This window comes from Callorhinchus milii, unplaced genomic scaffold (assembly GCF_018977255.1).
Source record: "Callorhinchus milii isolate IMCB2004 unplaced genomic scaffold, IMCB_Cmil_1.0 Scaffold22, whole genome shotgun sequence".
Taxonomy (NCBI): Eukaryota; Metazoa; Chordata; class Chondrichthyes; order Chimaeriformes; family Callorhinchidae; genus Callorhinchus; species Callorhinchus milii.
Genome location: NW_024704763.1, coordinates 5,342,731 through 5,358,509, shown reverse-complemented (window position 1 = coordinate 5,358,509; position 15,779 = coordinate 5,342,731). Strand labels below are relative to the sequence as shown.

At 42.7% G+C, this 15,779-nt stretch overlaps 1 protein-coding gene and 3 non-coding genes across 4 annotated transcripts; all 4 read left to right on the top strand.

Annotated features, from left to right (window-relative positions):
* The first annotated feature begins 1,090 nt into the window (after window positions 1-1,090).
* LOC103188734 (beta-1,3-galactosyl-O-glycosyl-glycoprotein beta-1,6-N-acetylglucosaminyltransferase 3-like) lies at window positions 1,091-4,657 on the top strand. Its single transcript, XM_007908818.2, has 2 exons — window positions 1,091-2,089; window positions 3,514-4,657. The coding sequence occupies exons 1-2, from the start codon at window positions 1,313-1,315 to the stop codon at window positions 4,042-4,044; spliced, it is 1,308 nt and encodes a 435-aa protein (XP_007907009.1). The 5' UTR covers window positions 1,091-1,312; the 3' UTR covers window positions 4,045-4,657.
* Window positions 4,658-11,152: 6,495 nt separating this feature from the next.
* Window positions 11,153-11,224, top strand: trnah-gug. Its single transcript has one exon. It is a non-coding gene; the product is annotated as a tRNA-His (tRNA).
* A 1,701-nt stretch (window positions 11,225-12,925) lies between these two features.
* Window positions 12,926-13,145, top strand: LOC121850597. Its single transcript, XR_006085678.1, has one exon. It is a non-coding gene; the product is annotated as a small nucleolar RNA U3 (small nucleolar RNA).
* A 1,297-nt stretch (window positions 13,146-14,442) lies between these two features.
* On the top strand, window positions 14,443-14,662 carry LOC121850595. Its single transcript, XR_006085676.1, has one exon. It is a non-coding gene; the product is annotated as a small nucleolar RNA U3 (small nucleolar RNA).
* Window positions 14,663-15,779: the final 1,117 nt, after the last annotated feature.

The following is a 15,779-nucleotide window of genomic DNA, read 5'->3' as shown; positions in this document are numbered from 1 at the left end:
ACCATTCAATGTTTTCATATTAATAATAATAATCCTTGCTTTTGAAATAATGCCTTACACGCATCGTTCAGACATCATAAAGCACTTCAGAAATATATTGTTAAGTGGATTAACTGCATTTTGTAGATGAAACGCGGCAGCTAATTGTGCAAGGCAGTGCCCCACATACAGTCTTGGATTGAGTTTTGACTTATCAATTTGTTTTTGGAGGCTTTACTACTCCCAGAAATTGATCCATCAATCGACCATCTTTTAAATTAAAGAGAACTGAAACCTAATGTTCCTGATGTTACAAAAAAATTATTAATTTATTCTGCAGTTCAAGAATAATACCTGAATTCTTTTGAAAGATTGGTTTGGGGGAGTGAGCAGGAGAGCAGAAATAGATCAGATGGTTCACACGTGGAAAAAAATGCCAATAGAGACTTGATGAGCAACATTTTTGTGTTGCAACATTCTATCATTCATTCTACGAAATAATTTAAAGTGCTTCAATTCACAAAATAACTACAAACCATCCTCAACATCAAATGCTTTCAACTCTTAAAAACCTAAAGAGCCTGTGTTTACTTTCTTTTGAAAAATATATATTTATTTATAAATATAATATCTAGTACCTCAGAAACCCAAAACACAGCATCTTCCACAATTTTGTTCTTTTCTTCCAAAGGTTCAAAAGTACATTCCTTCACCGAGTCCAGGTTGTGCAAGTTTTATGGATGCGCTCCTTTTATCGCAGTCAGAAATCATCCCTGTGTACACCCGCAAAATCATGTGTCTCCCCGCGCAAAACCTAATAAAGCGCACTTGCCGCTTTCGGAAGGCGCCCGGATTTGAAGAGCCCGTGTTTACCTGAAAGTAGCAGTATTTTGTATACGGGTGGCTATTTCACTGTCAATTTATCATGAAACTCAATATTGGATTTATAATCCTCACATGTCAGTTAATATTGTGTCATAACCTTGGAACTGGTTTATCCTGGTGGTATAATGTGCTCCAGGAGGTGAGATATTTGCATAAAAGAGGCAGTACTGATACACCACCAATGCTTATCTACCCAACAGAAACTTCCTTTCCAGAATTGTGGTGAGTCAGACCAAGACAGCGGCATTTTTTTTTATTTCTGCAGAGATTAGATTGGATAAAATTGGATTTGAAAAGGAACAAAGCGATCGATAATATTTGAACAGATGCACTTTACGGCTTTCACAAACGGTTGCAGTTTAATAATAATGCTGAATACTAATCAGCACGAGGATTTGCAAATTGATTGGTAGGAAAAAAAGTTCGAAGAGAGCCAGAAGGGTTGAGCATGAAGAGGTGGACAAGATTTCTGCTCAAGTTAGTCACGTTGACTGTCTTGTGCTCGGGTGCATTCTTTGTTACGAGGAATCTTCTCCTGTGCAGAAAATCGTTCCAGGGAAATTGGGAAGAATTTGGAGATCCAACCAACAAAGAACTCAGGTACTATTACTACAAATCGCTGCACCTGTCGGATCAGGGCTCTGTCTGCTCAGAGACCATCGGGGGCAATGGCACAGCCATCCCGCACACTCCCCCGAATAAACCCGACGGCTCACCGAGAGCGACGAGAGTAACAGAAAACGACTACTTAAACATGACGAGCGATTGCGTGGCTTTCAAGAGAACGCGCAAATATGTGACCTTTCCGCTCAGCGAAGAGGAGAAGGTTTTCCCGATTGCCTTTTCGATTGTGATCCACGAGAACGTCGAGATGTTTGAAAGGCTACTGAGAGGCATCTACACCCCCCAGAACGTGTACTGCATCCACGTGGATAGGAAATCCTCGGGAAAGTTCTTTCTGGCCGTCCGAGCCGTCGCTTCGTGTTTCGCTAATGTTTTCCTGACCCGCAAATTAGAAGATGTCGTCTACGCTTCGTGGTCTCGGGTCCAGGCGGATCTGAACTGTATGGAAGATCTGCTCAAGAGTCAAGTGCAATGGAAGTACCTCCTGAATTTGTGCGGCATGGATTTCCCAATCAAAACCAACGCAGAGATCGTCCGAAAGCTCATCGAATTGAACGGGAAAAACAGTCTGGAATCGGAAACGCCGTCCGGGATCAAGAGGGTGAGGTTCTGGATGCGTCGGAGATGCGTTACGCGTTGCGACAGAACTCCATTTCGTGTGTCGGTGTCTTCATGGTCGTGACACTGTGCCGCTGGAGAGAGACCCCCCCCCCCCCCCCCCCCCCACCATGGCACGGGGGGAGCCTGGAACCCAGTTACTTCACAAAACTGCAACTGAAAGGGTAGAAGTACAATACGACAGTGTATCTGTGCAGCGCCTTTCACGTCGGGAGGACGTTCCCGAGGCGCCGGACAGTCAGGGATTGGGATTCGAGCTGAGAGGGGGTCGGGATCGGGGAGAGTGGAGGGCAAACCATCTCCTCTGTGTAATGGTTAAGTGTTGGTTTGTTTTAGTTTATTTCAGGGGGTCCCGTTGTTTCCTCTGAGGTCCCAGTGCTTGGCTAAAGCACTGAGCCTTTCCTTTGCTCAGTCAGGGAGGGAGGGAGGGACTGTCGCTTCCCACCGCCACACCTGGTCACTGGGTTTATTAATTCTGCTTTCCAAATCCTTTGTTATCCAGAAATAACTTTCACAAAGACCATTGGTGTGTCGGTTGTAGTTTTATTTATGCAATGTCCCTGCCCCAATTCGATTCCTGGACACGACCAAACCTTTGGCAAGTTTCCTGACTCCACACTATGAAAGGAGAGTTTTTTTCTTGTTCCTTTTTTTTTATATGATTAGAATTAAAAACACCCGACTGCTTTATTGGACTAATGTATCCTGCAAGTATGCAAGAGTGTCATTTTCCCCACCACTTGACAAATAGTAGAAGATTAATAGCTTAATTGCATACATCACCAGGATGTGAGGCGGCTCAGGTTATATGGTTATATTCCTATATTTTGTAAAGCAGAAGAAGGTCAATACTTCCAGATTATCTAAATCATGAATCACATTCTTACAATTTTTAATTTTACTTGCCATAACAAGTGAAATTGAATTGGATAAAAAATTGAAGAGGAAGAATATAGGAAGGAAGAAAGCAGGGAATGGGGAGGACAGTAAAGAGCCAATTATCTCCACTGATTACAACAACTTAAATTTATATAGCCCCCCACCATCACCACCACCACCAAGGGAGCGTCCCAGAGCATTTAAATAAGGTCCCAACATAGTTAAACGAACTGTATGGATAAATCGACATCAACAAAATTCACGTTTACAATACTAACTAAAAAGTTGTTCCAGCAAAAGTCATACTATTATTATACAGCTATACGTGTCAACCCTTCTCTCTCTCTTTCTCTTTCTTTTTCTCTCTATTTGCCACTTATTAACCCAATTTTATTATCCTAATATTGATGTTCCTAGCTTGCCCTCTGTAGCAGATAATATGGTTTTATATCACTCCAATGCAAATGCCATATCTTCTTATCCTATATCAGGATGTTGATAACTACATTTCTCTGCCTTGATATACAGAAACGATGGGAGTTTCATCATGAAATTAAAACTTCTGTAAGCAGAACTGATCAAAAGAAAAGCCCACCTCCAATCAAAACCCCAATGTTCACTGGGAATGCATACTTTGTAGTTTCAAGGGAATTTGTGAGCCATCTATTTTCAAATCCTGAAATCCAGAACTTTATGAAATGGTCAGAAGACACTTATAGTCCGGATGAACATTTCTGGGCTACTCTACAGAGAATTCCTACAGTTCCAGGCTCTTATCCTCCCAATAGTAAATATCATATGTCGGATATGGCATCCATTGCCCGCCTGGTGAAATGGTCATACCTTGAGGGGAACATATGGGAAGGAGCTCCTTATCCAAAATGTTCAGGAACTCATCGGCATGCAGTATGTGTCTATGGACTTGGCGACCTTAACTGGATCTTGCAACAGCATCATTTGTTTGCAAACAAGTTTGACCCTGATGTGGATGATATAGCACTACAGTGCATGGAAGAATATCTGAGACATAAAGCAATTTATGGAAAAGGATTTGTGTAAATGAAATTAAGTTAGATTTTCTGCCCCTAATTTATCTGTTTTTCCTTTCTATAATTGGAAATGGCCATACAACATCCTTCAACTCTCAGGAGTGTGAGACCAAGCGAAATAAATTTTAGAGATGTATTTGCTTCCATAGCGATTTTAGGGGCTGGGAGATGGGGAGTAAATTTGTGAGGCTGTATGTTGCGTTTACAGCAAAAGAGCTCACTCTGCATGCAATTTCTAAATATGTTGAGGCTAATTCTCTACAATTCAGGGAAAGAGAAAGCAATATCTAAGCCAAAGGCTTGGCTTCCACCATTTACCATTTTACTATTGTTTGCTCAGCTGCTCAGATCTATAACCTATCGAAAGCCACCATGCTCCAGTACACTGCTTTAAAAACTAGTAATTCTCTAATAAATCTACTTCCAAGGTTATTGACACCACAGAGAAACATAAATGCATGATATTTAAACATAAGCAGTTCAAAAGATAGGACATAACTTTATTGGGTGCTCATCTTTATTGTAGTGCTCAAGCCCGCTTTACCTTTTGCTGTATTTTCAGCAGTGCAATCTGTAAGCCCTTCTGGACTGATAATTAATAATAATTCTTGCATTTGATATAGCACCTTATCGAGTCTTCACAACGTCTCAAATTGCTCCACAAATTATACTGTAGAGTGAATTGACTGTATATTTCATGGGTGAATCTCTTTTAATATTGGGTGTGTGGCGTTTGTCTATCCTGAGCCATATAAGTTCCAAATGTATTATTTAACCATGATGAGCATATTCCATTGATGAATATATAAGTGCCCTGTTTTTCCAGGTGTCTTCATTTAATTGCTTACCATTCAGGTACCCAAGATGGGTTTGGTGATGATCTAATTGTAACTTTTATTGTTATTTGAACATTGAATGTATAATAATCATATTTGCCTAAAATTTCCGTGTTATAATCAGAAATTAATTATTTTTGGTTAAGTTAGAATATAAATTATTGCTTGTTTTGATATGTGAATTACTGTTTGATTAGAAATTAATTACTGTGTTGCTAATGTAGATATGCTTCTGTCAAGCTGATTTTTAGAAGTACAATCATAATAAATAAAAATATTGATTGTATAATGAATGTATTGTATAAGGATGAATGCTTGTTAGCTGAGTTGCGAAATATCAACCTAAGTATGACAAGAGTTACAGGAGTTACGGGATGCCTGGAATCACATTGGATTAGATGTCAGTATGCTGATCCCTCAAGGCACAAGCGTGCACTGCTGAATGCTCCTGGACCAAACGATCATCGACAGATCTGGCTTGACCGCACTAAGATTTACCGCACAACCTCCGGCAAATCATCCTTTTACTCAAAGATAATCTTGGAGGCCAAGGACAATCCCAGGTTCCTCTTCTCCACCGCTAACCATCTCCTCTGTCCATCTTCCCGCATCTCGCCTATCCTCTCCTTCAATTCCAACTGCGAGGAGATGTCACACTTCGTCAAATCCAAAATCAAGGGGATTCATTCGACTACCTCTCACCCGTCCACCTCTACCCCCTCGCCATCTCCCCCCCACGCCCCGGCAACCACCCATCCCTCCCTATACACCTTGGACCCTTCTTCCCCTCTTCCCTCACCTTCATCATTTCAAAAATGAAGTCCACCACCTGCTCCCTCGACCCTACCCCTCTCCTCACCTTCCAGCTGTCGACCATTCTATCCTCCTACACCGCCTCTACTCTTAGCTCAATCTTTGCAGACTTGCCCTTGCCTGGTTTGAATCCTACCTCTCCAACCATCTCTACTTTGTCGCCACTAATGTCTTCTCCTTCAGATATCGCACCATTATGTGTGGCGTCCCTCAAGGTTCTGTCTTTGGCCCTCTCCTTTTCAATATCTATGTGCTCCTCCTTGGTGACATCATCCGCAGACATGGGGTTAACTTCCACATGTATGTGGATGACATTCAATTGTACCTCTCTGCCTCCACCCTCGATTCCAGGACTGATTGATGCCAACAGATCGATATTTTCATATTATTAATAATAATCCTTCCTTTTAATAATCCTTCCATACAGTCTTGGATGGAGTTTTGAGTTATCAATTTGTTTTTGGAGGCTTTACTACTCCCAGAAATCGATCCATCAATCAACCGTCTTTTACATTAAAAAGAACTGAAACCTAATGTTCCTAATGTTCCAAAAATTTTAGCAGAAGTTACTGCGAAATATGACCTGACTTATTAGCATGCAACCTTGTACCTCTCATGCCATACTTAATATTTACACAATTTTCATGCCAAACATAATATTAACACAATTCTACGTCATGTAAGAAATATATATTTTTAGTGTATTGGTAAACACTGGATAGTAATCGATAGAAAATAATTGTGCACCTGTTCTCCATAGAAAATAGTTTAATGGAGAAGAAAATTCAAACAATCCAGAGAATGATGTGGTGTGTACTACAAATTATGTGAATTGATCATTAGAATACCTGTAAGATGAGTATTGCACATTTAATATATCCTGGTAGAACAGGTTGTGCACAGGTTTTTGGGCATGCTTCTTTTATTAGAGTCAGGAATCATCCCTGTGTACACCATATTTCCTGCGCACACCCTAATAAAGCGCACTTGCGGATTTGAAGAGCCCGTGTTTACCTGAAAGTAGCAATATTTTGTATACGGGTGGCTATTTCACTGTCAATTTATCATGAAACTCAATATTGGATTTATTATCCTCACATGTCAGTTAATATTTTCTCAGAACCTTGGAACTGGTTTATCCTGATGACATAACTTGATCCAGGGGTGAGATATTAGCATAAAACTGGCAGTAATTATTTCATGAATGTTTATCTAGTCAGCAGAAGTTCACTGTAAAGAATTACTGTAAAGTTTAGTGAGCATGGCAGCCATTTTTAATCATTTCTGTGGTGCTGTAATTTCCAACTGTATTACCTTTGTATATTAATACAAGAAAATTACATTTATATTGCATTCAAAGCATGTGTCAAAATATACCTCTTTAACTGTGCTTTCAGTCATCTTTCCCCTCTCTAACATTTTCAGGTCTAACCTCCAGGTCGGGTGCCTGGATTATTAACATCAATTATTAACATCATTGTTAAGCGCTCCCGACATGAAGGGCTCTGTATATATGTCAATTTATAGTTGCCATTCTTTGGGTAAAGTAATTAAACCTGGACTGCCTGTTCACCCCAGAGTTTCAATGTTCACAGGTATGCCCATGAACCATTCTTTATGTCAATTGGTGCAATAAAGCATAACATAGTTTTGCTTGAAAAATGTATCCTGTTTTCAAGGATGTATAAAGGTGAGGCCAAAAAAAAACTTTGGGTGGGGAAGTGGGATAAAGAACTGATGTTGAGTTAATTCTGGTGTTTAGCATTGGACTTGGACCTCAAGAACATCAATTTGTATGTTACAATATGCTTTGGGGGGTGGAATTAGTGAGCCTTGAGGAAGGAAGAAGGAAATCTTTCAGAAGAGGAAATTTTTACAGATTAGAATCTGTTTGGCAGCAGAATATGTTCCTTCATAAATGTTATTATTATGAATACTCCAAGGATCACTCCAACCAATTTGTTGTAATTATTGCCCCATCTCCAACCTACGTTTCCTCTCCAAGGTCCTGGAATGAGTTGTAGTTTCTCAGCTTCGCTCCTTCCTCTCCCACCGCTCCTTCCTCGACCCCCTCCAATTGGGTTTCCGTGCCTCCCACAGCACAGAAACAGCCCTGGTCAAAGTGACAAATTATATTCTGTCCATCTGCGACCAGGGCTCCCTCTGCCTCCTCGTCCTCTTGACCTCTCTGCTGCTTTCGACACCATCGACCATTCTATCCTTATCCACTGCCTCTCCTCTAACCTCAACCTCCATGGCTCTGTCCTTGACTGGTTCAGATCGTACCCCTCACACCGCCTGCACTTCATCTCCTCAAACGGCTTCTCCTCCAGCCCCCGGACCATCTCGTGCGACGTTCCTCAGGGCTCTGCCCTTGGTTCCCTTCTCTTCAATATCTATATGCTCCCTTTTGGTGACATCATCCGCAGAACATGGGGTCAACTTCCACATGTATGCAGATGACACCCAACTCTATCTCTCTGCCTCCACCCATGACTCCATTGCTATCCTGACTGAATGTCTGTCTGACATCAAGTCCTGGATGAGAGCTAACTTTCTCCAGTTGAACGTCAACAAGACCAAGGTCCTCCTGAGTGGCTCCCGTCAACTCCTCCTCATCTCAGGCGCTGACAGCATCCACCATTCATCCATTGTTGCACACTGCACCTTGCTAAGCCAGTCCGGAACCTTGGGGTCTTGTTGACCCTCAACTATCCTTCCTACCCCACATCTGCATCATGTCCTGCTCTGCCTTCCTCCACTTCCGCAACGTTGCCCGGCTTCGCCACTGTCTCACACCGCAGACCGCCAAAACCCTCATACGTGCTCTCATTACATTGATGATCGACCATGCAAACTCATTGCTTGTCAGCCTCCCCAACTCCTCCCTCCACAGGCTGCAGATTATCCAGAACGCTGCAGCCTGTGTCCTCTCCCACACTAGGCTCCGCCACCCAATCACTCCCATCCTTGTCCAATTCCACTGGCTTCCTATCACACAGCGGATACAGTTCAAGATCCTCATCCTCACCTTCAAAGCCCTCCATGGTCTTGTTCCCCCCTAGCTCTGTGACCTCCTACCATCCTGTTCACTCCCTACGCTCAGCAGGCTCTGGCCTGCTTCACGTCCCCTGCCTCACTGGCCGCACCATTGGCGGGCGGCCTTCCGCCACTCTGACCCCACCCTCTGGAACCCAATCCTGCAGTCCCTCCGCCTCGCCCCCTCCCTTGCCACCTTCAAGACCTGTTTCAAGACCCTCCTCTTCGACCATGCTTTCGATTTCCCTGCTTCCCCCACTGGCCTCCACCCTCCCCCACGCCAACCCCCAGCTCGGGTCCGTAACTCTGTCTGTCCAGTGCTTTGGGACGTCCTCTTGACGTGAAAGGCGCTACACAAATGTAATTTTGTTGTTGTTGTTTCACAACTCAAGGTTACTTCATCTTGTTTGATAGTTGCCTTTAATCACTCTTTATTGTATTGAATAAAATAAAAGTTTAAGAGTTGTTTGAAGTCAATCAGCCACTCATTACACTGAGTAAATATTACTCTAAACTATTCATAATTCGAACAACAAGGGAAAAGGACTCTTTGACAAATTATCTGGAGTAGCAAGTTAAGCATACATAAATAAATTTGGCTGGGATATTGCCAGCATAATAACTTAAGTCGTAGTGACAAGTTAAACCAGGGTCAAGTTATCAGGAGTACTGTATTCGACTGACAATAGAAATTGATACGTATGTATTAAAACTGACTCACTGACCCACAGAGAGGACATTAAGCTATCTCTGGGTGGTAGTTGGGCTCCTAGTCCATTGTGCAAAACACGATATAAGTGCAAATTATTGTTGTTCATACTGAGATAACTAGATGGACATTTTGCACTTCAATCATTTGCAGTCAATCATTTATTTAAATAATGTGACAATTTATGGCTACAAAACACCTTTCGTAGGTTAATCTTATTTCACAGAAACATAAAGGCAATGGTATTTCTTGTAAAGTACATTTTATTATCATGAAAGTAATAAAGCTTTCAGAAATGTAACTGCAGATTTATTAGCATCATCTGTTAGCATCAAACTGTGTTACCATTTGGATCTGAAACTTTAGGTTGTGCATTTTAAATAGAATTGTGTATTATGTAGAATGATAGTACAGAAACAGGCTATTTGGTGCAATTAGTCTATACCACTATTTATACTCTACAGGAATATAAACTCCACCCCTTATAATCTCCTCTCCTATACACCTCTTTATTCTTTTCTCCCTCACATAAGCATCGTTTCCTCTTCAATAGTTGATGTGTTTTTTATTTTTTGGGGGGTCATCGGGTGGCTGACGCTTGTGAGCTCCATGCCTGCCACCTACACATTGGAAATTTCTGTGTCCAAAATGGAATGCAAACCTTTTCCTTGGAGGGATGGATATAATAATATAATAATAATCCTTGCATTTGATATAGCACTTTTCACATCTTCTAGATGTCTCAAAGTGCTTCACAGAATATATTGTAAAGTCAATTGACCGTATATTTGTGGGCGAAACGCAGCAGCCAATTGCGCACAGCAGTGTCCCACAAACATCGTGGATTGAAAATTATCAATTTATTATTGTTTTGTTTTGGAGGGATTATTATTAGGCGTGTGGAGCATGGAAACTTACCCAAGGTTTCGCTCTGCCTGGAATTGAAACCAAGTGTCTCACTTGCAAGGCGAGTGCTCTAACCACTGAGCTACAGGACTCCAAACAGGAGCTACAGGATCCTGCTTGCCTAATTCCAGAGGGTATTAGATGCAGATTGGCAAAAACCGAGGCCTGGGGCCCATACTGCATGTGCTGGGGTACTGTTGGTGTTTAACCAACTAAACCACATATTGAAAGCACTGTCTGGTGAGCTTCCATCTTGTCCAGCTGGGACCACCCTATCTGTTAGGGCTTTGACTTGCAGAGTTAACAGGAACTGAATGGAAACAATCCCTCTCCTCAGTGACTAATCTGCCTTCCATATCCTGCCACTGATAAAAAAAAACAAAATTTTACTGGTGGTTTGCAGTTCATCCTGAAATGTGGGTGAAACGGTGAGCGTAAAACACACAGAGCTGTCAATCACACAGAGCTGTCAATCACACAGAGCTGTCAATCACGGGTGCACCGACCGAGCACGGGGTACGCGTGCGCACGATTTCGAAGCGCATTCTGGGAGTTGTAGTCACGTTTCCGGTCCGCGGGCACACGAACTCAAATGAAAGGCGAATCCCCTCAGTTGAGCGCGTCGGTGTCCGATCGACATCCGAGAAATTCTGGTGATTAATATTCGAGAGCGGAGATCGATATCGGCCAAAGTCCGACTCCTCTCGGCGGGGCGGGGCGGGGCGAAGCCGTAGAAAAGGTTAATGTCGTCAGCGCCCTGTGTGCGAAACTCTTGTGGAGCCGCGTTCGCCTGGTGATCGAAGCCCGAGTAGCTCGCCGTGATCGTATAGTGGTTAGTACTCTGCGTTGTGGCCGCAGCAACCTCGGTTCGAATCCGAGTCACGGCATTGCGGAAATGCAATGACACGGCATTGGGCGGTGTTTTTTTTATTTTTATTTTTATTTTATTTTTTTTGCTTTCAATCATTTTAATTTAGAAATAAATCCTTTTCTAAAAAATAAATAAAATTTGTTTCTCGATAAATGTATAAATCAATCGTTTGTTTATTGATAAATAACTGTGGTTTATAAATGAGTAGAAATTGTATTGATAAACGTGATTTGTAAATTGATTTACGAAATTCGTGATTTTACATTTTGTTTCAAAAATTATAATTTTTTTTAAAAAAAAGGAACGAATCCCAAATATCCTGCTGTTATAAATCCTGCACCGAATACCTGACCCGGAGGGGGAAACCACCTCGAAACCCAATGTAAGCGAACAGGCCTTTTCCGAAAACAAACTCAATCTTTTTTTTGAAGGTTCAGTGAACAACATGAAAGTCTGTCACTTTTTTCAAAAATGATTGTGCATCAATTAGTTAGAGATTTGCTAATGGATCGGGTCCTTAACTATTGCAGGGATCGCACGGATCTCAGTGGCTCTTAAAGTGTTGCTTTGGGTCATCGCCAGACGGGTATCTCACCCGGTGGAGGCTCCTGGCTTGTGAGGAACGTGTGGGACACGTTGTGGCTCTGTATGAGATCGCAAAACGTGGTAAGACTTAAGGGGAAACCCACATACATTGCATTCATGGACTTTCGCAAGGCTTTCGACCTCGTGCCTCGTGAGGGCCCCCCCCCCCGATGAAACTGGAAGCCATGGGAGTCCATGACCGAATCCTGGATTTTATCTGGAATGTGTATTCCAGCTCCAAGATCCATGTAAGGGTCGACAGCCTATCCCTCCAGAAAGGAGGGTAACGCAAGGTTATGTCACCCACCCTGCTCGATGTTTTCATCAACGATGTGTTGGATGGCATCTAGGGGGAAGAACTTGGTGCATCTTTTCCAGACCTCTGTGACAGGATTACAGCTCTTGTTTATGGACGATATTGTGCTGCTGGTGAGCTCACCTGAGGACCTTCTGTGCTCGGGAAACATGGTGGTAGCCACACCCAAGTGTGGAATTATGGTGTTGCACGGCCCAAGGGAAAACATTGAGAGAATTGATTGGAAGATAAAAGTGGCATCAAGCAGCAATCGTTTTGGCGACCATCGCTGGACAAGCAGCAGGAAAGCTTGCCAGACAGCGATATCAACGGCAGGCTACATGGTTTCAGCTGGTCAGACCCCAGCAGTACCAACGCACACTCTGCGGTCCCCAAGCCTTGGCTCCTGCCAACATGCGCCTAATACTTTCCAGAATTAGGTAAGCAGGATACGTACATCCAGGGAGAGAGTGCGCATTCCATTCCAACAATTTATGTCTGGAATTTCCATGTGTAGGTGGGATGTACGGAAATCTCAGCTTTTGGTTTGGAGGCTATTAAGCACAGTGATGGGTTTCCAAAAAAAATCAACTCCTCAGAGAGAGGCATGGAGTCAGCACGATGCAAATTAGATGGTGATGGGTAATAGATAATGTACATTTGTGCAAACAAAATGCGGCATAAAACGTGCGTCTGAATAGTATCAGAAAGAAGAGCTGCACAGAGTCAATGTTAAACACCATGAAATATTAGAAAGTGCCCCCGTTCTGTCGGACTCACCGTTACCTTAAGGGGAGGGGTTTGCAATGAGGCGGCCATGAAGGGCGGTGAGATGTTAAGACTATACTTTTAGGGATCATTTCTATAGTCTCTGAACTGAGAAATGTTTTTCTGAACTTGTTCGGTTTCGCCAGCCACGAGGAGGAGACAGAGCGGTTCCTTCTGAGCGTGAAGCGGGCTGTGGGTGTTGCCATCTGTGCAAGAGCTCACAGCCATTGATGATCGTTCTTCCTCTCCTTTATGGGGAGGTGGAGGGAGGAACCGTATTCTGAGTGGTTGGCCCTTATAACTGAATGAATAATAGTGATTGTTGCATTGGTTGATAGTGCTATTCATGTCTTCCAGAAGTTTGGAAGTGCTTCACAGAATATACTGTAAAGTGAATTTACTGTACGTATATACTTGCAGCCAAAACACACACCATCCCAATCGATTTACTGCTTACTGTGTAAGGAAACTTACCCAACATTTTGCGGTGCAGGGAATAGAACCCCTTGGGAGGGGAGTGCTCCAACCACCGAGCTACAGGACTCCAGATGAAAGATAAGATCATTACATTTGTAGCAGGGTGGGCTGGGGGCTTCCTGACACCAGAGCGAACACAGGCATCCATGCCAAATTGCTCAGTACCACTGCCACCCATTATAATAGGAGATCGACTCTATACATTCCACAAAACATTAGGCTGAAGACCAACAGGTTCACTTTTGGAACCGTATTGGCGACGTAGCTTCGTAGGTACCGCACTGGCCTCGCAAGTGAGAAGACCTGGGTTTAAACCCGAGTTGGGCAAATTTCTTTACTTCCACACGCCTGTTTAGTTAGCAGTAAGTAGGAATTTGGTTGTTAGTCAATTGGCGGATTGCTTTTCAGGGGGTAATAATCCTTCAAAACAAAACTAAATTAAAAATTGGCTTAATCATCCACGACTGTTTGGAACACTGCTGTGAGCAATTGGCTGCCCCATTTCGACCCCAAAATACACAGTCAATTAACTTTACAGTACAATCTGTGAAGCGCTTTGAGACATCTCGAAGTCGAGATAAGGGGCTATATCAAATGCAAGGATTATTATTATATCAAATGCAAGGTTTCTAAACAGCGACAGCTCAAAGCCTGGATATCTGAGGTAATTCCACAGTGATTCAACAGAGGGCGATACCATTAACAGTCTTCTCCTCCAAATCCTAGCACTTAACTGATTTTTCTTCATCAGCTTCAATGGTTTGAGCCATTGAATGTTTCTTCAATGACAGTTAACATGGAATAGTGTCTGTTCCTTTTTTTTGTGCAAAAAAATTGGGCAACAATTGGTTATGGATGCATCAGCTCTTCAGAGAGAGGCATGGCGTCAGCACGATGCAAATTAGATGGTGATGGACAATAGATAATGTACATTTCTGCAAACAAAATGCGGCATAAATGTACATCGAAATAGTATCAGAAAGAAGAGCTGCACAGAGTCAATGTTAAACACCATGAAATATTGGAAAGTGCCCCCGTTCTGTCGGACTCACCGTTACCTTAAGGGGAGGGGTTTGCAATGAGGCGGCCATGAAGGGCGTTGAGATGTTAAGACTATACTTTTAGGGATCATTTCTATAGTCTCTGAACTGAGAAATGTTTTTCTGAACTTGGTCGGTTTCGCCAGCCACGAGGAGGAGACAGAGCGGTTCCTTCTGAGCGTGAAGCGGGCTGTGGGTGTTGCCATCTGTGCAAGAGCTCACAGCCATTGATGATCGTTCTTCCTCTCCTTTATGGGGAGGTGGAGGGAGGAACCGCATTCTGAGTGGTTGGCCCTTATAACTGAATGAATAACAGTGATTGTTGCATTGGTTGACAGTGCTATTCATGTCTTCAAGAAGTCTGGAAGTGCTTCACAGAATACAGTGTAAAGTGAATTGACTTTATGTTGATGGGCAAAACACAACAGCCAATTCGATTTAACAAATAGTTTCTATTTACTGTTGGGTAAACTTACTATTAAATAAACAGAGGAGTGTGGAGTAAGGTAACTTACCCAACATTTCGCCCTGCAGGGAATCTCTGCTTGGGAGGGGAGTGCTCTAACCACTGAGCTACAGGAATCCAAATGATAGATAAGATCATTATATTTGTAGCAAGGACTGGTTGGGGTCTTCCCGATAGCAGAGAGACTGTCGACATCCATGCCTTTTTCCAAAGCCAAATTGCCGAATACCACTGCCGCCCTTTATAACAGGAGATCGACTCTATACATTCAGGAAAGCATCAAGCTGAAGTTGGTAGACCAACAGATTCACCTTTGGAACCGTATTGGACAGGTACATTTGTGGTGACCATACTCGTCTCGCAAGTGAAAGGACTTGGGTTGAATTCCCGAGTTGGGCAAATTTCCTTACTTCCACACGCCTGTTTACTTAGCAGTAAGTAGGAACCCGGTTGTTAGTCGATTGGCGGATTCCTTTTTAGGGGTTAATAATCCCTTCAAAACAAAAACAAATTTAAAAATTGGGTTACTCAGTCCACGACTGTTTTGGAACACAGCTGTGAGCAATTGGCGGCTGCGTTTTGCCCCCCAAAATACACAGTCAATTCACTTTACATTATATTCTGTGAAGTGCTTTGAAACATCTCAAAGATGAGATAAGGAGCTGTATCAAATGCAACGGTTCTATACAGTGACAGCTCAAAGCCTGGATATCTGACAGTAATTCCACAGTGATTCAACAGAGGGCAATACCGTTAACAGTCTTCTCCTCCAAATCCCAGCACTTAACTGATTTTTCTTCATCGGCTTCAATGATTTGAGCATTGAATGTTTCTTCAATTGCAGTAAATAACATGGAATAGTGTCTGTTACTAATTGTGCAGTAATCAATTATAGATTTGCTAATGGATCAGCTCCTCAGAGAGAGGCATGGCGTCAGCA

Bases quoted from the DNA above. Each gene is read 5' to 3' on its own strand.
- LOC103188734 (XM_007908818.2), top strand. From the start codon at position 1,313: ATGAAGAGGTGGACAAGATTTCTGCTCAAGTTAGTCACGTTGACTGTC. The intron at 2,090-3,513 runs GTGAGGTTCTGG...CTTGATATACAG, and splicing joins CGCCGTCCGGGATCAAGAGG to AAACGATGGGAGTTTCATCA.